Source organism: Suricata suricatta, chromosome 13 (genome assembly GCF_006229205.1).
Source record: "Suricata suricatta isolate VVHF042 chromosome 13, meerkat_22Aug2017_6uvM2_HiC, whole genome shotgun sequence".
Lineage (NCBI taxonomy): Eukaryota > Metazoa > Chordata > Mammalia > Carnivora > Herpestidae > Suricata > Suricata suricatta.
Genome location: NC_043712.1, coordinates 19944144 through 19968264, shown reverse-complemented (window position 1 = coordinate 19968264; position 24121 = coordinate 19944144). Strand labels below are relative to the sequence as shown.

At 42.5% G+C, this 24121-nt stretch overlaps 2 protein-coding genes across 5 annotated transcripts in view; one reads left to right on the top strand and one right to left on the bottom strand.

Annotated features, from left to right (window-relative positions):
* Positions 1–14876, bottom strand: part of FKBP15 (FKBP prolyl isomerase 15) — a 53356-nt gene extending 38480 nt beyond the window's left edge. For all 4 annotated transcript variants that reach the window (XM_029920644.1, XM_029920646.1, XM_029920647.1 and 1 more), the window contains exons 1-4: positions 14748–14876; positions 7003–7118; positions 1359–1443; positions 865–934 (exon numbers count right to left, since the gene is read on the bottom strand). In XM_029920644.1, the coding sequence (XP_029776504.1) occupies positions 865–934; positions 1359–1443; positions 7003–7118; positions 14748–14800 (324 nt within the window). In that variant the 5' untranslated portion in view covers positions 14801–14876. The remainder of the gene's footprint in view (positions 1–864; positions 935–1358; positions 1444–7002; positions 7119–14747) is intronic.
* Positions 14877–15085: 209 nt separating this feature from the next.
* SLC31A1 (solute carrier family 31 member 1) overlaps positions 15086–24121 on the top strand; it is a 29910-nt gene continuing 20874 nt past the window's right edge. The window contains exon 1 of the mRNA XM_029919883.1: positions 15086–15239. The gene's annotated coding sequence lies outside the window, so the exon portion shown is untranslated. The remainder of the gene's footprint in view (positions 15240–24121) is intronic.

Below are 24121 nucleotides of genomic sequence, written 5' to 3'. Positions count from 1 at the left end.
TGGGGCGCCTGGGTGGCTCAGTCGGTTAAGCATCCGGCTTCGGCTCAGGTCAGATCTCACGGTTCGTGGGTTCGAGCCCCGCGTCGGGCTCTGTGCTGACAGCTAGCTCAGAGCCTGGAGCCTGTTTCGGATTCTGTGTCTCCCTCTCTCTCTGACCCTCCCCTGCTCCAGCTGTCTCTCTCTGTCTCTCAAAAATAAATAAAAAAGCATTAAAAAATTTTTTTAATACAAATGAGTGTTATCTATTATATTAGTTACCTGAACACGCCGTCCTATCTAGGTCTCTGGGTGTCTCAGGAGCATGGCCCTTAGTTCACTGGACCTTTGAAACTCTGTCATTTCTTAGGCTTTTCTCACCAATGTTTAAAATGTTCTGGAGCAGAATTTGAAGCTCGAGACAACCCACACAAGGAAATCCGGTCTTGGGGCTGCCAACCATATTTTCTTTTTGACCCAAACCAGTAGTATTGTGTGATCGATTGCCCAACTCATTGTCAAACTTTCAAAGGATAAACACGGTCATTAACTCAGGCGTAAAGACAGAATGCTCCGACAGAACATTACAGGGCGTTCCTTACCTAACAAAGGACTGTCCTTGATAAATGGTTGACTCTAAAACTCTCCAGTGGTAAGCTAGTTCCATGAACACAAAGGTCAAACTTACAAGACTTGGAGGGGTTGCTTTGTTTTAATGCTCGACTGTAAGCAAGATGTGACTATAACTGTTACTATGTACCTTGTATTAAAAATTCACATTCAGTACAATCATTCTAATCCTCTGACACGTGAGACGCTGGGCAAGTGCAGGTACAAACCGGCTGTCAGTACGATCCGGGACACCTGAAAATACACAGGCGCTCTCACCTCTCTGGCTGTGTGGTTCCCCAGGACTGCGGCGCCAAACTTGCCCTGCTTCACATACTGCCCATTTGTGCTACAGAAGCAAGAAAAATAATTAAATATTAATATTTCCTTAAACTAAGCTTTCGCTTCTGCCATGTGGGGAATCTAGTCATTCAGCCTCTAGGAAAGGACAGAGGCGAGCAGTTAATAGTTTAAAGCTCTCCTACAACTTCTTTACTCTCTAAATATTTACTCAGAACGTCTCAGGGAGGTGGCTTTCTTTCAGTCTTCAGAAGGCAGATGCTGAGGGTACAAGCACTTCCTAGAGAGCGTATACAAGATGACGGCTCTTTGAGGTTTGACGTACAGAAGTCTTGAAGTGAAATGTTCCAAAGCATTACTGATACTTTGTCCGTGGAAGGCCTGTGCAGCCGAACGGTAGTTCATTTCAAAATGAACAGAAAAAAGATGGGCGCCGAACCCCAGCGTCAGAGCGCTCCTTCTCAGCTACTTACTATCGATACGCATGGACGGCCGTTGCAACCAATACGGTAGAAGTGCCTGTGGTACTGGGTGCTGGTTTTGGTGCTGCCTGATTTCCTGAAGATGAAGGAAAAAACAAACAAAGGTGTCATTCACGTCTTTCTTGAAACTGATTTTAACCACTAAAGCAACTTCAAAATTCCTCTTTACATCTTACAGTTAAGAGGTACAGGGCGTTCATGACCATTATCCTTATCTGATCTGCAAAACAGCCTTAGGACCTCATCTGGGGATGAGGACCCTGAGGCTCTAAGCACCCAAACGCCTTACACGATGATAGCAGCAAGCCTAGGACTAGAATCCAGGACTCTACCTCCACTCCAAACTCGGCAAGGGCATAGTCCATCTACTTTCTTTTCTCCAATATTTTGCCAGCTATAATAAATATAAATAAAGTTATTTCTCCTGCCCTTATTTCGGGGTAGAAAATTCATGATGATATTCAGATCATTTCCATTACTTACCTTTTGCATTAGTATAGGGTAACACTAATGTTTTAAAATAGTATATTTTGGCTTATCGGCCTGGGTGGCCCAGTCGGTAAAGCGTCTGACTTTGGCTCAGGTCATGATCTCATAGTTTGTGAGTTCAAGCCCCATGTCGGACTCTGTGCTGACAGCTCAGAGCCTGAAGCCTGCTTCAGATTGTGTCTCCCTCTTCCTCTGTCCCTACCCTCGCTTATGCTCTGCCTCTCAAAAATAATAAACATTAAAAAATTTTTTTAAATAAAACAGTAAATGTAGAGCAAATTGCATATTTACACTCACCATACGAATGTGTTGATGGAAGAGTAGGGAGAACGCTGGTAAAGACACAGAAACCAAGAACTTACTTTCTTTTTTTTTTTAAACATTTTTTTAATGCTTTTATTTCTTTTTGAGAGACAGAGAGACAGCGCAAGCAGGGGAGGGTCAGAGAGAGAGAGGGAGACACAGAATCTGAAGCAGGCTCCAGGCTCTGAGCTAGTTGTCAGCACAGAGGCCGACGCGGAGCTCGAACCCACAAACGTGAGATTGTGACCTGAGCTGAAGGCGGACGCTTAATCGACTGAGCCACCCAGGCGCCCCAAGAACTTACTTTCAAAAGCATTCTTGCTTGATTTCTTTCTTTCTTTTTTGTATTGTCAAAAAGAAGATGGAAGGCTTAAAATGGAGTCACTTATGGTAAAGCTGTCACCAAACTTAGACTAACTCAGTTTCGGCTCTCCCTGAAATGGAATCTTAAACCAGTCAATCAGGAATTCCCAGCTCAGCACACGTGAGGCAATCTGGGTGCTAGCCCCCTGCCTTCCCCTGCAGGAAAGCGATCGTGCAATAAGGATCTTGCGTTTGGCCTGCTGAAACTTCCTCGTTCCTGCTCCCTGTTCTCTGTAAGTCCTTTCCTTCGACTCCTCAGAGCTCCTTTCTGAGTGCTAGGTTGGAGGCTGCCCAATTCATGAATCGCTGAATAAAACCAGGAAGATCTTTAAAATTTACTCGTATGAATTTTGTTTTTTAACAATATTGACCCAAAATTTTTTTCTGATTATGGAGTATATGTAAATAAATATGAATATGAAATGAAATATGAATATGCAAAACATAGCAAATACAGAAACGGATAAGGAAAATGAAAATGACCTGTAGTCTCCTGGTTAAAAAGAAACACTAATAATTTGATACATCTATTCCTAGTTCCTTTTTCAAGACAAGAAACTTCAGTTTTCTTATATTTTTAAACAAAATTAAGAATCCAATTTGACAACTTCCTTTTCTTACTATTTCTTTTAAAGCATTCTCTAAAACAAAGATAAAATAGTTCTAAAAATGCTTTTTGGTGGTTATATAAAATACTATGTTATGACTCTACTAGAATCCATTCAATGTCCTATTATTGGACATTTCTTTGAACTGTTTCCAAATTTTCTTCTGTTATAAATAATGCTACAGTGAACATCCTGAAAACATACATTTATGTACATACCTCTAATTACTTTCTTAGAATACGTTCTTAAAGCTGGAATTATGGAGTGAAGCAGTGTAAAACATTTAAAGGCTTGTTACGTCCTGCCCAAATGCATTTCAGAATTACGGCATCGGTTTACACCCCCACCGGCACGGTGAGTATGCCGGCTTTGCACCCCTGCTAATATGAGGGGACTGTCTTTTTAAATCTTTACCAACAAAGCAGGGTAGTGGGAAAAAGGGAAACACTGTGTCACTGCTGTTCTCATTTGCTTTTATTGATTACAATGAAGCAGGGATTGAATATTTTCTCTAGATTTGTAATAGTCATCTGTTTTGTTCTGAATTGCCAGTTACATTATTTACTTACTCTCCTAATCTGTGACTCATGTTTTCCTTTTTAGTTTGTAAAAACCTACAACACAGTTGTTATTCAAAACCACTACTGTCCAGTTGTATGTAACATCACAATAATACTTCTCTCCTGATAAGTTGTAAGAAAGAAAGTAAGGCCAGAGGCAGGTTATCAGGACAAGTGTGAAACGCAGAGAAAAATCACTATCTCCCCAAGGTCAGCCTCGCACCCTCCTTTGGGTCAGCTCAGCTTCCCCCGGGACACTCTCGTCCGGCTGGCTAGTGCCCTGTGGGAAGGCTGTTCCCGCAGTTGCTAGAAGGGAAGTCAGGTGCCCACCATTGTGGGATCTTACCGGCTTAGCCCTTCCTCCTCTCTGAAATCAGTATTGCAGGTTCTTGAATTCCCCGGCGACAGGGACTTCTTTTAATATGTACTTTCAGATTTTTTTGGATCTTCTTTGCTTAGCCTTTGATTCTGAAATAATTTTTCTCTTATGTCTTTAATTCTTGCCTGAGTCTTATCACTTGCTTCTGAGATTTTCAAATTCTCATTTACATTCTCATTTCATGTCTTATATTATTAATGTTAAACGGTGGTATATTATTAATGTAAAACGGTTATAGTTTTTGAGAAACATTCTCACAGAATCTCTAAAGCTCTCACTGTAGGGATATTATTTTGTTTCTTGCTCTCTTTGTTCTTATAACTTTACGTGGAGTTGGATTCTGCTAAGTTCCTACTGCTCATTTAATGGGAAGTCTACTTTCCTGAACGTTGAGGAATTAGGGTTCAAGTGACTTTCCTAACTTCATAGAGCTCCCTCTTCTGTTGCTTTTGCATAGAGTTAAAAAATGCGTGACTTCCTCCGGAGACTTCCTGATTCTATTTCTATTCCTACTTTTATTTTTCTTTTTTATTATTATTATTTAATTTTAGGGAGAGAGTGAAAGAGGGGGAGGGGCAGAGGAGGAGGGAAAGGGGGAGAGGGAGAGAGGGAACAGAAGAGGCGGAGGGAGAAACAGAAAGACATAGAGAAAATCTCAAGCAGGCCCCACGCTCAGTGTGGAGCCCGACTCAGGGTTCAATCCCACGTCCCTGGGACATGACCTGAGTTGAAATCAAGTGTAGGAGGCTCAACCAACTGAGCCACCCAGGTGCTCCATCCCTACTTTTTTGTTGTTGTTACTTATTTTTGAGTGAGAGAGACAGAGACAGAGCAGAGTGGGGGAGGGGCAGAGAGAGAAGTAGACGCAGAATCTGAAGCAGGCTCCAGACTCTGAGCTGTCAGCACAGAACCTGACATGGGGCTCGAACCCAAGAACCGTGAGATCATGACCCGAGTCTAAGCCGGATGCGTAACTGACTGAGCCACCCAGGTGCCCAGCCCCATCCCTACTTTTATTTGGATCTTCTCTCCTTGGCTTCTAATATATCCCTGTCCTCCTCGATTTTAATCCCACTCCCAGCAGGATCTTTTCTGTGTGGGGACCTGTCCTGGAAGGCCACTCTAGGGGGTGAGTTTCCAAAGTTCACAGGAGCAAGGTGTCTGGCTGGCTCAATTGGTAGAGACTGGAACTCTTGATCTCAGGGTCATGAGTTCAAGACCCACGCTGAGCATGGAGCCTACTTTTAGAAAGAAAAAGAAAAAAAAAACCCAGTTCATATGAGCAGACTACTCTCTAGTTCTTCCAGTCCCCGTTATCGATCCCTTGTTCTTAGCCACAATTAGAGTGGGCCAACGCTTTCCAGTTTCAGCTTGGCCTGCCATACTTTCCAGGAACATCTGGTGGCTAGCGGGGGCTCTCCCATTTTCTGATGGCGATGTCCCTTCGCTACCTTGTATGCTCCCGTGCAAATGCTGACATTACACAGCCCTGTGGCTGTTAGAGGCCTGTCCAGACCCGCTTGTATTTTGGGATATTCATGAAGATACCTTTTCAACTGGTGGTGGTGTTCATATCATCCGTACATCTGTCCTGTAGATATGCTGTTTTTATATTGAGATCTGAAGAGATTCAAGACCGGCACTGCAGCCACCTTCCCCACAAAGACTTCTTCTACAAACATCCCTTGAACAGAGAGGGTCTCCGGTCTTGCTACTTTATTTTTCCAAATGCCTGCATAAGACTTTATAGGTAATTTTTAAGTTGAACTGCCTCTATAATTTCCCTTTAAAAGTGTAATTGGCTCATGGTTGTTGTTTTCTGATTAAAACAAAATCAAGTTCCCTCACTGGGAGGGGGTTGGGGTTGTTTATTTTAATCCAGATCCATGAACTCAACCACTTTAAATTAGGTCAGAATCACACTGCTGATGAAGAAACATGCCAGAGGAAATGGAAAGGCACAGCCTACTAGAAATCTGGCCAGGTGATGGCTTGGAGACCAGGACCAGCAATCTATAACAAAGCTGCTAAAAGTGACGGGTAAGATTTAGAGCACGGGTCAGCAAACATTGTCTGTACAGGGCCAACAGTAAATACTTGAGGCTTACGGTCCATATAACATCCGTTGCAACTCTTCAACGCTCAATATACCAGCAACATCCTCAGTGCCGGCGTTGTGCCAAGGATGGAAAAGGCACTCAGTACTTTCATCTTCACACAGCACATCATTTAATGTCCCTTACCATCTGTTCTGCTCAGGGTTATTTCTATTGGTCCCTCATTCCTCTTCAGGTTCTTACACAAAGACAGCAAAGTATAGAGGGAAGAGCTTTGGAGTGAATCAGGTCAGAGTTCAAATATCAACTATGTCATTTACTGCTACGTGACCTTGATAGAGTCCCTAAACCTCTCCGAGCCTCTAAACTGGGGGTAGTCTTACTTGTTGAGAGAATTAAATAAGGCAATCTATGCAAAGCACCTGAGAGCAGTTGCATAGCAGGCATTTTAGAAACATTAGTTCCCCTTTTTTTCTCCTTTCATTCAACAAATGTTCATTCACTGTGTCTCTGTCACAATGAAAGGTACGGGGGAAACAGCACTGAGCATCACTGTCTAGTTGGGAAGAATTCACTGTCAGCATACATCTAACCTATCCAGAAAAAAGAAGTGAAAAGCGGCTCTTCCTTTTTGCCAAAACACTGGACAGAGCCTACGTAGGAGTGCCCCAGGCAGTTTTAGAGAGTGCTGGTCACATGAGGGAAAGGAGTTGGCCTGTGGCCTTCCTCCGCCAACTTCCGAGCACTATCTAGCTAGCTGCTGGAATTTGAGATCTTAGAGCTCAGAGAGAGAATGCACCCTTGGCGGTGAGCTTGGCCACACGGATTGAGGCACCAACTAACCTGTTAGGCGCCAATCGTAGCCTTTTAACTTACCTGTTGCTGCTGTTCCCTGGACTTTCTTAGGCTGCTTCGGGGCTGTGTACTGGAAGAATTCATTTCCGTGGCCAGCAGATGCCTGATCCAGTCCAAAAAGAGATGCCAATCTGGCACTGTTAGTAGAAAATGAGAATGACATTTCATTTGACGTGTCTCAAACCTGGAATCATTATGAAAGCTGCTCACCTCCAACCTTGAACAAATACCTCCTTGACTGTACATCCCACCAAGTCAATACTGGAAGTGACAGCTAAGTGTCTTCGAAATCAAGATTGTATTTCTGATCTGAACAGCATCAGCTAACCTTGCCTGTCCTCAGGACTTTGGTCAAGGCATCTCTTCTTCTTGACCTTAGTTTCTGTGTATATAATTGAGGTGACTGGTCTGGATGCTCTCAGCAGTCTCTTAAAAATGTAAATTCTTGCTTTTAGCAAGTCATGGCTTCCTACCTTTTACTAGCTTATTACACTGAAATAAAATTGTGCTCCAAACTAACTCCATCAAACATGGTCCTAGCATTTCATGTATCAGGCAGAACCATTCTCTACCCATCCCTTGCAAGGAATCTTATGCCCCAACCATTCCAATGAAACTGCTCTTGTTAAAGTCACCGACAACCTCTTTGTTACTATCAGTCTTTATCTAATTTGGTCTTGTGCTGCCTTTATACACTGTCAACTAATTTGTTCTTCTTCAAACAACTCTTCCCTTGACTTCCTTGGGGATATTTGCAGGGGTGGGAGAAGGAACTGGCCTAGTAAGACATCAATAAATGCTAATGGGATCCTTCCTTCTCATGTCTCTGGGTCCTTGTTTAATTCCTTGGACTCTTCTTCCTTTGCTCAACCTCTCCCCACCCCCACCCCTGCCCCGAGAGAGGGCGAGAAAGAGCACATGCATGTGAGCGAGGGAGAGGGGCAGAGGGAAAGAGAGAGAAAATCTTAAGCAGGCTCCCCCCTACCTCGGGGTGGGGGACGGGGGTGGGGGGGGGGGGGGAGGTGTCGGCGGCATTTGATCCCACGACCCTGGGATCATGACCTGAGTCAAAATCAAGAGTCAGGATGCTCAACTGACTGAGCCACCTAGGCGCCCCTGAACCAAAATTCTACACTCCCAGAAAGAAGGCAAGGTTCAGTACAAACCATACCGTGTGTGTAAACACTTCATGCACCTAAGCACTTCATCATTTATGGGAAGCTTCGTATCTGTGCATGGAGCTGTTTACCAATTAAGTTCCCAGATGCCAGCCAGGAGTAAACGGACTTTCTAAGGATGATGTTGTCACATCCCGTGGTAACTCTTTTCTGCACACATACACAACCCAAACTGAAATCTGGGCATCATCCCTGCCTTTCCGTGAGTTCACTTGACTTCACTTGCTCAGCACTGCTTGAACCCTTGCACTTCCCATCCTCACTGCCACTTACTTGGTTCAGGTCTCCATCATAACCATCTAACTCGAATTATTCCAATTGCCTCCTGACTCACCTCCCTGCCTGGGTCTTACCTGCTTCTTATCCATTCTCCCCACTGCATTCAGTCTTCTTCCTAAAAACCAAACTTGACCAAGTCTCTTTCCTACCTAAAACCCTCAATAATACCTCAATATTACCCAGATAAAAATCCAAACTCCATAAGACAGCTTTATAAAGCCCTTCAAGACCTCACCTCTCCATACTTCCCCAGCTTCCTATCTGACCATTTCTCATCTCCAACTGTGTGCTACACAGCACTTTTAGTTTCTCAAATAAAGCAAGCTCTTTCTAATCCCTAGCTTTGGATATGCTGTTCCCTCTGCTTAAAACATTCTTCTTGTTCCTCCTCTCCCCTGGAAGTTGCCCCTAATCTCAAAGTCTAGGTTAGATGACCTTCGTAGGAGCTCCCATGGGAGCCTACTTTGTTCATTCAAGAAATATGTATCAGACGCTGTGCTAAATGCTATATGGTGAGCAAAACTGGGTTCTAGTTTCAAGGAGCTTACATACTCTAACAAAGAAATTGGCATTACATAATGAATAATTGCAAGCTGTAATATGAGATACATATCAGACAGCTGTTGTATGGAGTTGTGCCCCACAAAGATTAATAGAAGTTATTCAATCAGTAATTATATAACATGATAATTGACAATTTATTGTAATCACCACTTGACTGAATATTTTGCCTAGGGTCTGGTATGCAACAGGCTCCATAAATGAACTCAAAGTCTAATCTAGCTCTGAGCTCCTTTTCTCCAATGGCATCCATCTTTGGTTTAGGTAATGTAAATATTGAGGGATGCCTGGCTGGCTCAGATAGCAGGGCATGTGACTCTTAATCTTGGGGTTGTGAGTTCAAGCCCCACATTGTCGAGTATAGAGATTACTAAAAACATCTTGGTACCTTTTCCCCTCAATAATTTTAATGTATGATACATACATACATACGTTTTACAAAATAAATTTAATGTAATTTACAACGACTACCCTGTTCTTTCAAGGTAGTGTATTGAAAGTTTCCTGTAAATGGGGCCAATAATGCCTATTTTAAAGTACTAAGAGGCTTAAATGAGATTTCAAGTGTAGAGAGCAGTACTGGCCTAAATAAGACATCAACAAATGCTAATAAAATTAAAAGGAAACCAAGATTTCTCCTTTTACAGAGACGATATGGGAAGATTCCCTAAAAAAGTAAGATTCTGGGAGAGTAGGGCAATGCCTTTAACACAGTGAAAGATATACAAAACTTAGCACCTAGTAAACATACAATAGCTTATGGACCAATAAGTGATAAGAAAAGAATGTCCTGGTTAGCTTCGGTATGGGTATTGGATTTGCAGTTTTAATTTTGCAAGTATGTTTTTTTCAAGGGAAAGACAAAAGTGTCATGTAAACTATGCTTCCATAGATGCTCTAAAGACCAGCCTTGACGACTGCAAAACCAATCCAAAAGCCAGGGCAATCCAATTATCTTCCAAATCCATTCTGTTTTCTATTAATATTCATTGATAAACTCTATGTAGACTTAGGGGTATAAGTTTCTGGTAAATTATTATTTTTTCCACTTATAAAGTATTCTCAAATGTACACATTTCTCTCTGGTAGCAAGAATGGGCTTGTTAACTCTGGACTTGAGTCTCTAAGTTTATAATTATGGGAAAAGTCATCATGGCATTAATTATATTTTAAGAATGGATGTTAGCCAATACATTTAGTTGCCAAAGTCTTTATCTAACCTTTGCTTTATACTCTTTTTCTTTTCTCATCAAACACAGTAACACACAGCAGTTATACTATATTAATATATTTTAATAAACAGGGATTTTTTTTGTTGAAGTATTTCTTTTGTGAACTATGACATCAAACACCTACACTCAGAATAATAAAAATGGGCACACGGCAGTCTAGTGGAAATCTGATTGCTTGATTTCAAATCCACTCTTTCACTTTTTAGCTAAGTCCTTCTGGGCAACTCACCTCTCTGACCCTGAATTTCCCATGTGTAAAATGGATATAAATAGTAAAAACCACCTAACTGACCAGTAGGGAGAAGTAAATACGGTAATGTGTATTTATACTTAGTATGGTACCTGGCACAGAGTAAGTACACACTGTTTTAGATACATGTGCATAGATTCTATTACCTATAAATACTGCTTGAGGGGCACCTGGGTAGCTGTTGGTTAACAACTGACTCTTCATTTCAGCTCAGGTTATGGTCTCAGGGTTCGTGGGTTCGAGTCCCATGTCGGGCTAATAGCACGGAACCTGTTTGGGTTCTTCTCCCTCTCTCTGCCCTTTCCCCATCTTTCTCTCTCAAGAATAAATAAATAAACTTAAAAAATGTATATACTGAAAATGTCATTTCAACTCAGATACCCCTGTAAGGGAGAAAGAATGCTCAATCAGTGCACAAACTGACCTGCAACTATAAAATGCTATTAGCATAAATACAAAAATATAGAACTGGGAAAGGTCTCAAAGATCACCTAGGGAAAGCCCATTATTTAATTGACTGAGGTATAGAAAACCAAAGATGAGATGTGACTTGTTAAGATTACATTCCTCCCTGGGGGCAGAATCAACATGAGAATCTAGACTTTTCCATATCTTTTACAGAACCTATTTTCTGATGATCAGTTCCATATTTATCTTTTTTTAAATACATTTTTTAAATGTTTTTTTATTTTTGAGAGAGGTGCGAGCAGGGAAGGGGCAGAGAGAGAGAGGGAGACACAGAATCTGAAGCAGGCTCCAGGCTCTGAGCTGTCAGCACAGAGCCCCATGTGGAGCTCAAACTCAGGAACCAAGATCATGACCTGAGCCGAAATTGGATGCTTAACCATTGGGGCCCACCCAGGGGCTCCTAGATTTATCTCTTTTCCACCTTATCATAAGGTTACTTATCATTACTGTGCTAATCAGATTTGCCTACATATAACTTTCATATAATCTAAAATGCAAATATTTACATAACTGGCCTCTTAAAAATACTTTGCGATTATTATTACTGGATTGGTTTTATTCTCCTACTAAACTGGAAGTTTCTTGGGGCAAGAACTGTGCCTTATTTCTATCTATACAGACTGAGGTGACATACCATGCACTTAACAGGCATTTCTTCATTTCAAAGTCACGATGATAGGAAAAGAGCAACCAAAAAAAAAAAAAGAAAGAAAAGCAAGCCTCCTGATTACTACTTTTAGGTCACCCATGGGTTTGAAGAGGCCTGGAAATTTGGAACACAGATTATCAATCACCTTGACAGCCATCTAAGATACTAATGCTCCCGCTTCTACTGGGCTTGAATGTCTTAAATGGAATCAAGTAAGTAAAAGTACATGAAAATTACTAAGCAAGTATAGTTACAGCAAATTACAGTTATAAGAGGAAATGGAAAGCAGCTGCAATGCTCACTGTCATATGTTTTACTTCCCCAGGAAAAACCAAAGAAGGAATAGATAAATCAGAGACTGCTTCTAAAACTTCTGATACTCTCAATCTTACGTTTGATTTGGTTTTTCTGGTTATTACTGGGAATAAAAATAAGTTATATGTGCAACTTTGTTTCTAACCCTTTTTTAAAACTTTTTTTAATGTTTTTTATTTTTTTATTTTTGAGAGACAGAGAGAGACAGCATAAGCAGAGGAGGGTCAGAGAGAGAGGGAGATACAGAATCTGAAGCAGGCTCCAGGCTCTGAGCTAGCTGTCAGCTCGAACCCATGAACGGTGAGATCATGACCTGAGCCGAAGCCGGATGCCCAACCGACTGAGCCACCCAGGCACCCCTGTTTCTAACACTTTTATCTTTCAATTAGCTGCTGTCTATGTTTAAGAGCATAGTTAAATGCCTAGAACTAAAATATATCTCAGGCCAGCAATCTGAAAAAGAGCACATGACTGTTTTTATCTATCCTGTCATTTTCAGCAACAGACTGCTTGTTGCATAAAAGTTGGGAGCTCTAATATTCATTTATAGACTTCTCCCCAATACCGTTATTTAGTGAAGAATGTGAATTTAAAGTATCTTTTATAGGGCACCTGGCTGGCTCAGTTGGTAGAGCATATGACTCAATCTTAGGTTTAGGAGTTTGAGCCCCACTTTGGGTATAGAGATTACTTAAAAATAAAATCTTAAAAAAATTTTTTAAATGTCTCTCTTATAAAGTTACAAAAGTTACAGTCATATATATGAAAAGGACTTGTATGGAAAAAATACTGATTCAAAAGGCGTTTTCCCTCTTTTAAAAAATATATCATTACTAGTCTTTTTTTAATCACTTTATACTAGGTTTGGGAGATGTCTGGCATAGTCTTCTCTATTAGTGTGTCTATTTGTCTTTTTATATCTTGTAGTTTTGCTTTATGGAAGTTGCTGCTCTCCTACAAGAAGCCCTCAGTTTGCACAGTTCCTACAGGCAACATCATCAGTAGCATGTTTTAATTAAACTAACATTAGTCCCTCAACAGCACGGTGCCAATTTCACTTATGAAGGTGTATGTTAACTGTGCGTAAATGCAGAAAGCACAAATTTTGCAGCTAGTTCTTCAGGCCACAAATCACTACATAACAGACACATGTCATGATCAGTGACCAACAGGATCATTTCTTTCAGTCTGTTGTGAATGTCAGGGGACACTGCACACCTGTTTTCCAGTTCAAGAGACAGAGAGCAAAAGCATGTGCTTATGCTGTCTTGTCTCCCAGTGATAAACTTATGCAGCATTAAAAAAAATAGATCCTCAAAAGAGGGAACTGGCCAACAAAGATAAAAGTGCAGCACAGAAACTAACGTGATAAAAACTAGAAGTGAAATTTGGGTCATATGTAAACGGAGTTATAGAAGAAATGGTAAACTGAGGAACTGCTGTTTGGGAGACTCTAGATATACAGAGGAATTTAATGGGGGCAAACATCAATATAAATAAGTGATCGTCACAAATGTCCTAGAAGAAATGACATGGAAAAAACTTCACATTAAAGGAACCCTTACAAGTAGTTTTACAACATTGAAAACACAAAGGATAAAATGTAAGAAGCTGATCCAATCTTGGAAATATGACAACTTGCCAAAACAGAAAAAAACTCTTTAACTCTTAAAATAACAGTAACAGAAAGAACCCAAACCCATCAAAGTGAAAGCAAGGGTGGAACAGGGGTGGGGAGGGTGAAGAAAGGATTTAAGAGTCCGCTAATACAAATCCAGTCAGTGTAAGTCAAAAGATCCTATAGGAGACCAAGACAGCTGGAGGCATTTTATGGTCATCCTTGTATCGAACTCTCCAACAAGGGTGGAGCAGGCTTGGCAGCTTAATCGTTTTTGTAACCTCTTAGTAGTTAGTAAGATGAGGGGTGTATCCTGGTGTATTCATCAAATTCCGCACATTCTTAAATTTGTTAAACATGTGATCCAAGAAAGGCTCTTCAAGGATCGGGATAGGCAGCTACTCCCAAAGGTCAAGCAGTTTACTGACACAACCTGAGGGAAAAAGCTAAACTCATTATAGGAACCGAAGAATCCTGTCTAAAGGCTTGTGCCCCAGGCTAACACACACTAGGACTGGGGACGGGGGATAGCAACTGCAGTCTCTTATACTGGGTTTAAGCTTTAGGGTGCAATCTCACAGCTATCATTCTTTCAACAGGCACTTCCAGGATACACACTACGTGGTGCTGATCGCTGGACACAGAGGAACGACATAAGCAGTCCCTGTTCCGTCTGGGTTCATAACCTAATAGGTTCAGTGTTGCAAGGACAGAGGTAATCAGCCTAGCTGGGGGAATAAGGAAGAGAAAGCAATGCATTCTGCCCGGGTATGCAGGAGAAGGGAAAGCACCAAAAGGTGACATCTGAGACGGGCCTTGAAGGATGCTGCAGTTGACCCAGAAGTGCCAATTCTGAAGTGTCACTGCCTTGCCCACGGCGAACAGAGTCTCATACCAACCTCAACTGACTCCTATAAAAACCCTGAGGCAGATGTTCTCATCACTAACCCGTTACACAGAAGGAGAAACTGACCCACAAAGCACAAGGCGAACCTTAGGGCCATAACCACAGGGGACACGCCAGGTCCAGAAACGAGGTGGGCAGATACAGCGCAGCTTCGAACTCTGCCCGGATTCTGAAACCTGTAGAGCACCGGAATGTGGCAGGGGTCTGGACCCGGAAGTACGGAAGAAGTCTGATAAGGGAGCGACCCCTCCAACTATTTGCCGGGTCCTCTCAGACACGCCCTCTGCCCCACCCTTCTCAATCACTCACCCGCCGCTAGGCGAAAGGAAGTCGGTGTCGTCTTCGTCTCCCGCACCGAACATCGCGGTGCCTTTCACCCAGCCGCAGGCGGGGGAAGTCGAAGAATTTTCGGGGCCTTTCACCGCCGACGTCGTGAAATTCCGCGGCGGCGTGCTGCTTTACGGCAGGACGAACTCTCGCACGGTTGCACGGCGGGGAGGAGCCTAGAGTCTGGAGAAGGTGGGGGGAAAGGCAAATGGGAGGACCTCGCAGGCACGCGCGCCCGTGACGTAAAGCTTATCCAGCCTGCAGAGGCGGTGAAATCCGCGGGAGCTCCAAAATCCTGCGCAGGGATTGGCCAACGAGGCAGGGGGAGGGGCAGGGGCAGGAATCCGCAGGCTCGGTGGCTGTCGTGGACACGTCGAGCCGGGCATAAGTGGAGGGGGCTTCCGAAGAGTCGTTCAGTGTTGACGGGCTAAGGTTCGAGGAAGGAGCTCCCGGTGGCAAGACTGGATCTGGAAGGTAAGCACCCCCTCGGCCTCTCCCTACCTTGGCAGGGGCACAGTCCTTTCTCCTCCGGGACGAGGACCCTCGACCCGACTCTTCTCCGCTATGCGAAAGGAGTAAGGGCCCGGGACTGGAAGACTGGAGAACTGAGCTTTTGGTCAGGCCCCTACAGTAACGGAGGTAGGGTGACCTTGGGACAGGGTGTTCGGTGCCACTTTCCCGGTTTGTAAAACGCGGTTACGTCCCTATTGCCTCTCCCCTGTGGCCGATCTCACTGTTTATTCAATGGGTTATTTGTCCAGTAGTTCCATGTACCGCCTGATCAAGGAGCTTTTAGACCTCGGGTGTCATCGAATTCAAGCCCAGTCCCCTCATAATTCCAGAATTTGCAATTGAGAAACGAAGCAATAAGAACTTGGATGACTAGTCTTCGGTCACACAGAGTAAAGGGCAGACTAGGGCTGGATCCTTCCTCTCTTGATTCAGGAGTTATGAGCTGATGGGTGAACAAGAACCTTATCAGCTTTTAAGCAACGTGCACCCTTACTGAGTGCTTATTTACTGCTGGACTGTGAGTTCCTCTCTCGATGCAACTGAGGTGCAGAAGAGCTGGGATATTCTGGGGGTGAGTGTTGGAAAGGAGAAAACTGTAGAAGTGCAAAAACTCCAGACCGAGTGTTGGTCTGGGTTTTGCTTTGTCTTGCCACAGACCTAAATCAACATCAGTTGCTGGGGACTTTTCTTTTTCCAGTTTCCACCTTCTCTCTGTATCTATCTTATCTAAGTGTCTTTGACTAACCTGGGATAGTTATTGAAACAAACTCCGGGTAGGCCTGATTTAGCCGAGTTGTAGATAATGTAGCATCCGTTTCTTAAGCAATTTTTTTTTAAGTTTGTTCTGAGAAAGAGCACAGGGGGGACAAAGATTCCCAACCGGGCTCTGCACTGTCAGCGCAGAACCCAACTGCAGGGCTCAAGAACTGTGAAACATGACCTGGGTGGAAACCAGTAAGACGCTTAACTGACTGAGCCACCCTGAGGCCCCTGGAGCATCCATTTCCATAGATCTCACTGAGTTCTTTAATTCTTTAACACAGGGCGTATCCAGATCGGTTTAGTAGAGCAGGTAGGTGTCCCTTACCTGAATGTTTTAGTCTGTTAATGTGATACTGAAGTGATTGATAGTGATTCACCTAGAGAATTTCCCACCTCTTGGTACTTCCCTCCTGCTTTTTATTACTGTTTGTGTACTTTTACTAAATTGTAAGCTTAAGGACAGGGACAGTTTTATTCACCTTGTTGTCAACTGTGTGTTGTAGTGTACTATGCCTTCTTGACAATAATGGTTTCTTATTCTTTACTAGACTGAGTAATGGAATTCGCCCTTATTCCCATTTCGTAATTTATGCTCTTAGGATTTTGTCACATGGGACCCAGAGAGCCCAGCAATGGCTCTTGCCTGTACTAGCTAGGAACAGTCAGGGTTGCTCAGTCCCTTTGTTAAATGAAGATGATTTCACTATTTAAAGCTCTAGGGAAGGGGAAGAGGAATAGAATAGCTAGAAATACTATATGTAACTCTTAGGATTCCTTTGTTAAACTGAGATTAAGATGGTTATAAAACAGTGAAGGCTGACAGCGTGAAAAGTGTTTCCACTAGAACCTAAGCACTAGAACTGGAACCCTGTGCAGTAGTTCTGTTTAGAATATGAACCGTGGCTAGAATGAATGAATGGCATAAGTAATTTACATAGCTCTTCTAATCCTTCTCCTTAATACTGATTGTCTTTCCAGCACTGAAACATTAGAGTAGTGCTTTTATTATGTTTATGAGACAGACCAACAGAGAGGTAGCTGGGGGGCCAGGAGGCCGGAAGGAGAGAGAATCCAGAAATCAAGAGCCAGACCCTCAAACCAACTGGGCCGTCTAGGCGCCCCTGAATAGGGCTTTTAAAAAATGCTAAAGGATGGGTGGCCCAGTTAATTGAGCAGTTGACTTCGGCTCAAGTCATGATCTGTTTGTGGGTTTGAGCCCCACATCAAGCTCACTGCTGAGGAGCCAACTTTGAATCCTCTTCCCCTCTGCCCTTCCCAAACTCACACTCCCCTGCAGCTCTCTCTTAAAAATAAACATTTCAAAAATGCTAAAGGATCATTTGAGTGCTTATCTTGAATTCTTGATTTTGGAATGTTTTCATCCAGGGTATTTAAGTAGCCTTTTTAGATAGGAACCTAAAAATCTGGATCTGCATTTTTGGTGATTTAAGATATTGCAGGGGCACCTGGGTGCCCGACTTCGGACCAGGTCATGATCTCACAGTCCCTGGGTTCGGGCCCCATGTCGGGCTCTGTGCTGACAGCTAGCTCAGAGTCTGGAGCCTGCTTCGGATTCTATGTCTCCCTCTCTCTCTGACCCTCCCCTGCTCACACTGTCTCTCTCAAAAAAAATTTAAAAAATTAGAAAAAAAGACTGCAGACCTGTAAGCCCCGGTCACCATTTGGGAACACAGCAAGAGAAAGGAGAAGATAGTGATGAGGCTTCCTCAGTCATTCAAGACTTTAACTGCAAGGTTGGGTCCACTAAAAAGCCAGGGTCTTCCTGAACTGAAATATTGGACCAGGAATCAAGAAACCTGAATTCCCATCCAGGAATCAAGAAACCTGAATTCCCTTCCTAGCCCTCTAAACTCTCTGAACTTGGCCCAGACTCCCTAAACACTTGGGGAGTGGATTAGACCCAGGCATCTTTTAAGTACTGTTGAGGATACGGAGGTAAGGAAAGCACAACCCTCCTCTCAAGTTTGAATTAGGCATTTAAGTACAGTTTTTAGATGTATTTAGAAAATATTGACTCCTCCCTGGAAGATTAACCAGGAAGTGGCAATTTTAAAAATTCCTTTCAAATTATCAGTAATTTTGTTATAGAGATGATAATTTTTATATGTAAGCACATCCATACTAATCTGTACTAGTGAACACATAGTAAATATTAAACTATAAAAACTATTGTTTAAAGTTATAACCTGGTTATAGGTATGGTGATAGTGATATGCATTGAATATATAAGTTTGGGGGAGTTGGTATTGTGTTCTTTCTCTTCAGTGACTGGAAACAGAAAAATGGCTGAACAAAATCCAAGAAATATCTGAAAAGCTTCATGTGTAAGGCCACGTGCTCGGTATTGGCTTAGACTAGGAAAATGAGTAAGTCATTGTTGTCCTCAAAGTGCTTATGGTTGAAAAGCAGGGATAATTGAAGTATACAAATAATAATTATAGTAGAAGACACAGCTTTTGACAAAAGGTAGAGGTGTTGTGTATCTGTGTGACTCATCTTTATCTAGTCTTTGCATATCTTTCAACTTAAATTTTTTTGATGTTTTTATTTATTTTTGAGAGCAACAGTACACACGCAGGGGAGGGGCAGAGAGAAAGGGAGACCAGAATCCAAAGCAGGCTCCAGGCTCTGAGCTGTCAGCACTCATGAACCTTGAGATCATGACCTGAGCCACTGAGCTACCTAGGCGCCCCACAACTTTTAGTGTTCATAGAAACAACTACCAGAGAGGCTGTGTAGTATAGTAGCTAAATTCTTAACGTCTGGAGCCAAACTGTTTTGCTGTTTGTTAATTATACAGGCCTTGAGCAAGTTGCTTGGTTTATTCCTTTGGAAAATAGGGACAATGATAGTATCTAGTTTTTAGGGTTCTTGTGAAGATTCATGGAAAGCGTGTAGAACAGCATCTGGCAGGTACTAAGAACTCAATATTAGCTATTGCTGTTTTCCTCTTCTCACTGACATTAAATTGCTTTATGTAATACTTTATTAAGTTATATTATAATAGTAAACACAATTGGCATAAGTTGATTTCTTTTTTCTTTATTTAATGTTAATTTATTTGTGGAGAGAATGTGCACTTGGCAGTAGGGACAGAGGGGCAGGAGGGACAGAGGCAGAATCTGAAGCAGGTTCCCAGCTCCAAGCTGTGAGGGTGTCCTTGCAGAGCCCCAAGACAACCTGACGCAGGCTCGAACCCATGAACTGTGAGACCATGACCTGAGTCGAAGTTGGATGCTTAATGGACTGAGCTACCCAGGCACCCCAGTTGACTTATTAACAAACATACCTGACACTCTTGATAAGCACACAACTTCCCTGCAGGAGAGAAAGAAGTGTTGATCCCATGATATTAGAAAATAGCCTAGTTAGATCGCTAAGAGAATTTTGTGGTTTGAGTTTGCTAAGAGTATAAGACAGCAGAACACATCAGGGAAGTAGTGGATTAAAATAAAAAAGAGCAGGGACACATTTGTTTTGGTACTCTGAAGGCCAAGGGGATAAGTTTGTATTTAGCCATGTAGGAAGTGGGGTTATTTATCCTAAATGACATGAATTATATAAAAATACTCAAGTGGTTTAAGAGTTCATGATGTAAAAAGTCAAATTCTCCCTAGCCCCACTCCATGTGAATATCTACTTCATTTTTCTAATAGTCCTAGAACATGGAATTGACCTGAGGACTGAATGAGAGAAGACATGGTAAATACTACTAGGGGCATGGGTATTAACTGTTAGAAACCCCAGGTGAATTTTCCTTTGGATTGTAATCTCAATTTTAAATTGAGAAAAATAGAGGTTCTAGATGGTGAATAAAACCAAAGACCATACTCTTAGGTATCTCTGAACCTTGAGTCTTGGCCTGCCACTCCTAGTTTGGCTCTGTTGTTGATCCCTTTTGAAAGTGCTACAAGAGAAGATGGCATAATTATCACTGGAAAAGCAAGTGTTTACAATGACAACCGGACTTAGCTAGTGGAAGATGTCAGATCAATGACCAGGCATCCCCCAGAAAACTGCCATATAAGGTTGGCAAGTCAGGCGTGATTGGGGGATGGGGAGGGAGAAGGGAGGGCAAATTTAAAAATCAGAAGTTTTTGTAGATCATGACTAAGTATGAGAAGTGGTCAAGAGTCTGATACTTAATACATTAAAACAAGCCATTTATGCCAAAAGAAATCTTACAGTAGAGACTGGGAAGGAAGTACTTTTGAAGTCCCATTGCTTTGAGTAATATCACTTCAGATTTAGGTGACCTTCCCAAGCAGAGGAGGGGCCCATCCTTAGGAATGCAAAGCCCTGCAGAGAAGGAAACCTTTGAGAAGGGTCCACCCTACCTCCTTTCCTTTTACACAAAGGCCCTAGGCTTCTGTATACAACGTGCTTTTGTAGGCTGAGGACATTATGCAATGTGCACACTGAGATGGAAACCTGCATTCCAGGAGTCAATGGGATGAATGGTTTGCAGGGAATCTTGGAAGGGAGGAGAACTCTAGCAATCAATGAAATGTTGAAGGACCTTTTTCTGTTGGTCAAGTTGAGTCTTTAGATAATAGAGGTGCTGAGAAGCTGTGCTGAGTGTTTACACAATTTTGAGGCAGTTTAAGAGCACCTGGAACTTAGTCTTGAAAGGCAAAGGCACGCTGTGAAGTATACCCCACAGCCGCCCCACCATCACCCCATTCCACTCCTTCCTTTTATTTCCCCTCCTGCCTTTTCTGATGGCTTTTTATCAGCTTCCACTTCAAGTAGGGGAGGGGCAGAGAGAGAGGGAGAGAGAATCCCAGGCAGGCTCCATGCTCCACACTGAGCCCAGTGTAGGGCTTAATCCTACTACCAGGAGATCTCGACCTGAGGCGATATAAAGAGTCAGATCCTCAACCTACGGAGCCACCAGGTGCACCTAGGTTGTGTTCTTTAAATCAAACTGTAAGGGGCTGTGTACATTTTTCTTAATGCTTACTTTTGGTGGGGGGGGACATAAACTAGGGAAGGGCAGAGAGAGGGGGACAGAGATTCTGTGCTGATTGATAGCAAGACCAAGGCGGTGCTTGAACTTACGAACCATGAGATCATGACCTGAGCCAAAGTTGGGCCGCCCAGGTGTCCCAAGAAGCTGTATACTTTAAGTGACATGAAAATGAGCCCTATTTCTGACTTGGACATCGCCTTTCATACTAAGGCGCTGGTGGTTAGCACATGAAATGTGTCATGATTTCAAAAGGGTCCAGTGAGGAGTATGAAAGGGTGCATCTTGTGATTACTGGATTTCGGGACATGGCTTAGCCAACAACAAAGGGTATCCGGGATAGTAGCAGGGAGATCCATTCCCCATTGGACTTAGGCCCTTGTATCATTGCATAACTAAAAGACCTTTTCAGTTTGTTTGCTTGACATATCAAATTTGACTTGTCCTATTCAGACCAGGTAAATAAAAGCCAAAGGCCTTTGTGAAGAATGTAGTTGTACATTTAATCTTCTTTATACAGAAAGGTGAGAGTGGGCAAGAGAAACAGGAACTTGTGTTATTTGTCACTAAAGCAGGATATGTAAAGCTCCGAAATCCCTCCTTAGCTGCTTCCCAGCAAAGCAGCTGGAGAAATGGGAGGGTACATGGTTAGACAGCTGTTGAAGAGCCTTCCATGAAAGGTAGATATTATGGAAGTTGACTAAAGAGTATATTAACATTATTGTTTACTAATGTGGGCCTCAGTTTCTCCATCTGTAAAATAAGGGAGTTGGACCTGATAATTTACTTTTTTTTTTTTAAATATGAAATACATTCACGGGGCACCTGGGTGGCTCAGTCAGTTAAGCAGCCGGCTTCGGCTCAGGTCATGACCTCACGGTTCATGGGTTTGAGCCCCGCGTCGGGCTCTATGCTGACAGCTGGCTCAGAGCCTGGAGCCTGCTTCAGATTCTGTCTCCCTCTCTCTCTGACCCTCCCCTGCTCACACTGTCTCTCTCTGTCTCAAAAACAAATAAAAGACATTAAAAAATTTAAAAAAAGAAATACATTCACATGGTTCACAGTTCAAAATGTATAAAAGGATATTTAGTGAAAACCATTCCTTCTACTCTTTACCCACATCTGACTGGTTCGCCTCCTAGGGACCTAGTTACCACTTTCTTGTGCCCTGATTCCTAGCTGTTTAGAGGTGTTTATAAATAATATGTATATACTTCTTAAGTTGATTTATTTGGAGAGAAAGAAAGAGAGCAGGGAAGGAGGAGGGTCAGAAAGAGAGGGACATAGAGTCCCAAGCAGGCTTCCCACCATCAGTGCAGAGCCCAAGCCGGGGCTCTAGCTCACAAACCAGAGTCACTTCACTGAGCACCCCTTGAACTTCCTTTCCTCATTGTTTATGGCTGCAAAGTATTAACATTTTTAGAAATACGATAATTTATGTATTTAATAAGTGAACAGTCAATGAATATTTACCCTGTATTTTCATTTTTAAATTTTTAAAATGTTTTTTAGAGAGAGACAGTGCGAGCAGGGGAGGGGCACAGAGACAAAATTAAAGCAGGCTTCAGGCTCAGCTGTCAGCACAGATCCCAATGCAGGGCTCAAACTCAGGGGCAATGAGATCATGACCTGGCTGACTGAAGTCAGACGTAACTGAGCCACACTGGCACCTCTGTTTATACTGTATTTTCAGTATTTTCCTATCACAGTCCTCTGACAAATATCTTTGTTCTTATAACATTTGACACAATGAGATATATACAGCTGGCCCTTGAACATGGTAGGTATGAACTATATAAGTCCACTTACAGGTGGATTTTTTACAGTATTGGTCTGGGAATGTATTTTCCCTTTCTTACTGTTTTCTTAGTAACACTATTTTCTCTAGCTTACTTCATTGTAAGGATGCAGTACATAATACATATAAGATATAACATTAATGGACAGTTTATGTTATCGGTAAAGTTTCTGGCCAATAGTAGGCTATTAGTTGTTAAGTGAGTGGGGGTTAAAAGTTATACACAGATTTTCACCTGCTTGTAGGTCGATGTTTCCAACCCTTGTGTTAGTGAAGGATCAACTCTATTTAGAGGTAGAATTGCTGCCTCATAGGATATGTACCTCAGACTGATTAACACACTCCTAGTTCTGGTATTCTATGAGATTTTAATTGAAAATGAGCAGTACAATTGATGAGGAGGTATCATTTACTTGAGACATCTTAATTATTTTTATGCTTATTTTTGAGAGACAGAATGTGAGGGGCGAGGAGCAGAGAGGAGACACAGAATTTGAAGCAGGATCCAGGCTCTGAGCTCCCAAAAGCCATGAGATCATGACCTGAGCTGAAGTTGGATGCTTAAACAACTGAGCCATGAGCCACCCGGTGCCCCAGAGTCTTTAATCTCTTTTTATTCAGAGACTACATCTTAAGTGAAGGCCAAGTACAAACAATGTTACCAAAATCATGTTGAATTGGAAACTTGACAAAAGTCACCCATTACATCATGATCCTATAGAGTTTTCTAGTGCTGTGCAGTGTGCTATTATTCAGAAGTTAATTTGTAAGTAATTAATTTTACCAGTACTTACGATGGGGTTTTGGAGTGGTGGGATTTGGACCTACCATCCAAGACAGAATTCTTGAGATGTCTTTGGTGCAAACAAGGTGATTTTATTAAAAAGGGGGCCAGGACCCCTGGGAAGAAAGCTGTATTGGTGTTGTGAAGGGTAACTGGTTATATAGTTGAGGGCGGGAAAGGCGAAAGGGAAGCCTCTGAAAGGACATTTTCCCCCCAGAAGGAATTTGTATGCTAAAGAGGGCTCAAAGATGCCAGAGACTTCCTATTAACCTGCTAAGGGTGTTTCCCCTCCATTAAGGCATTAACTGGAGGAGGTTCCTGGAGAAATGTTATACTTTGTATTCCTCAATGGGCTGCAGGTTATAAGGAAATTTAATTTTGTCTGCCATTTCCTTCTTGTCTTTGTTCCCTTCATCACTATAGAGGGGAGGGTGACATTAAGGGATCCAGGAAACTGAGTCTGGGTTTCTGGAGATTAGGTTAATGATAAGATTGCCTTTTTCTTGTCA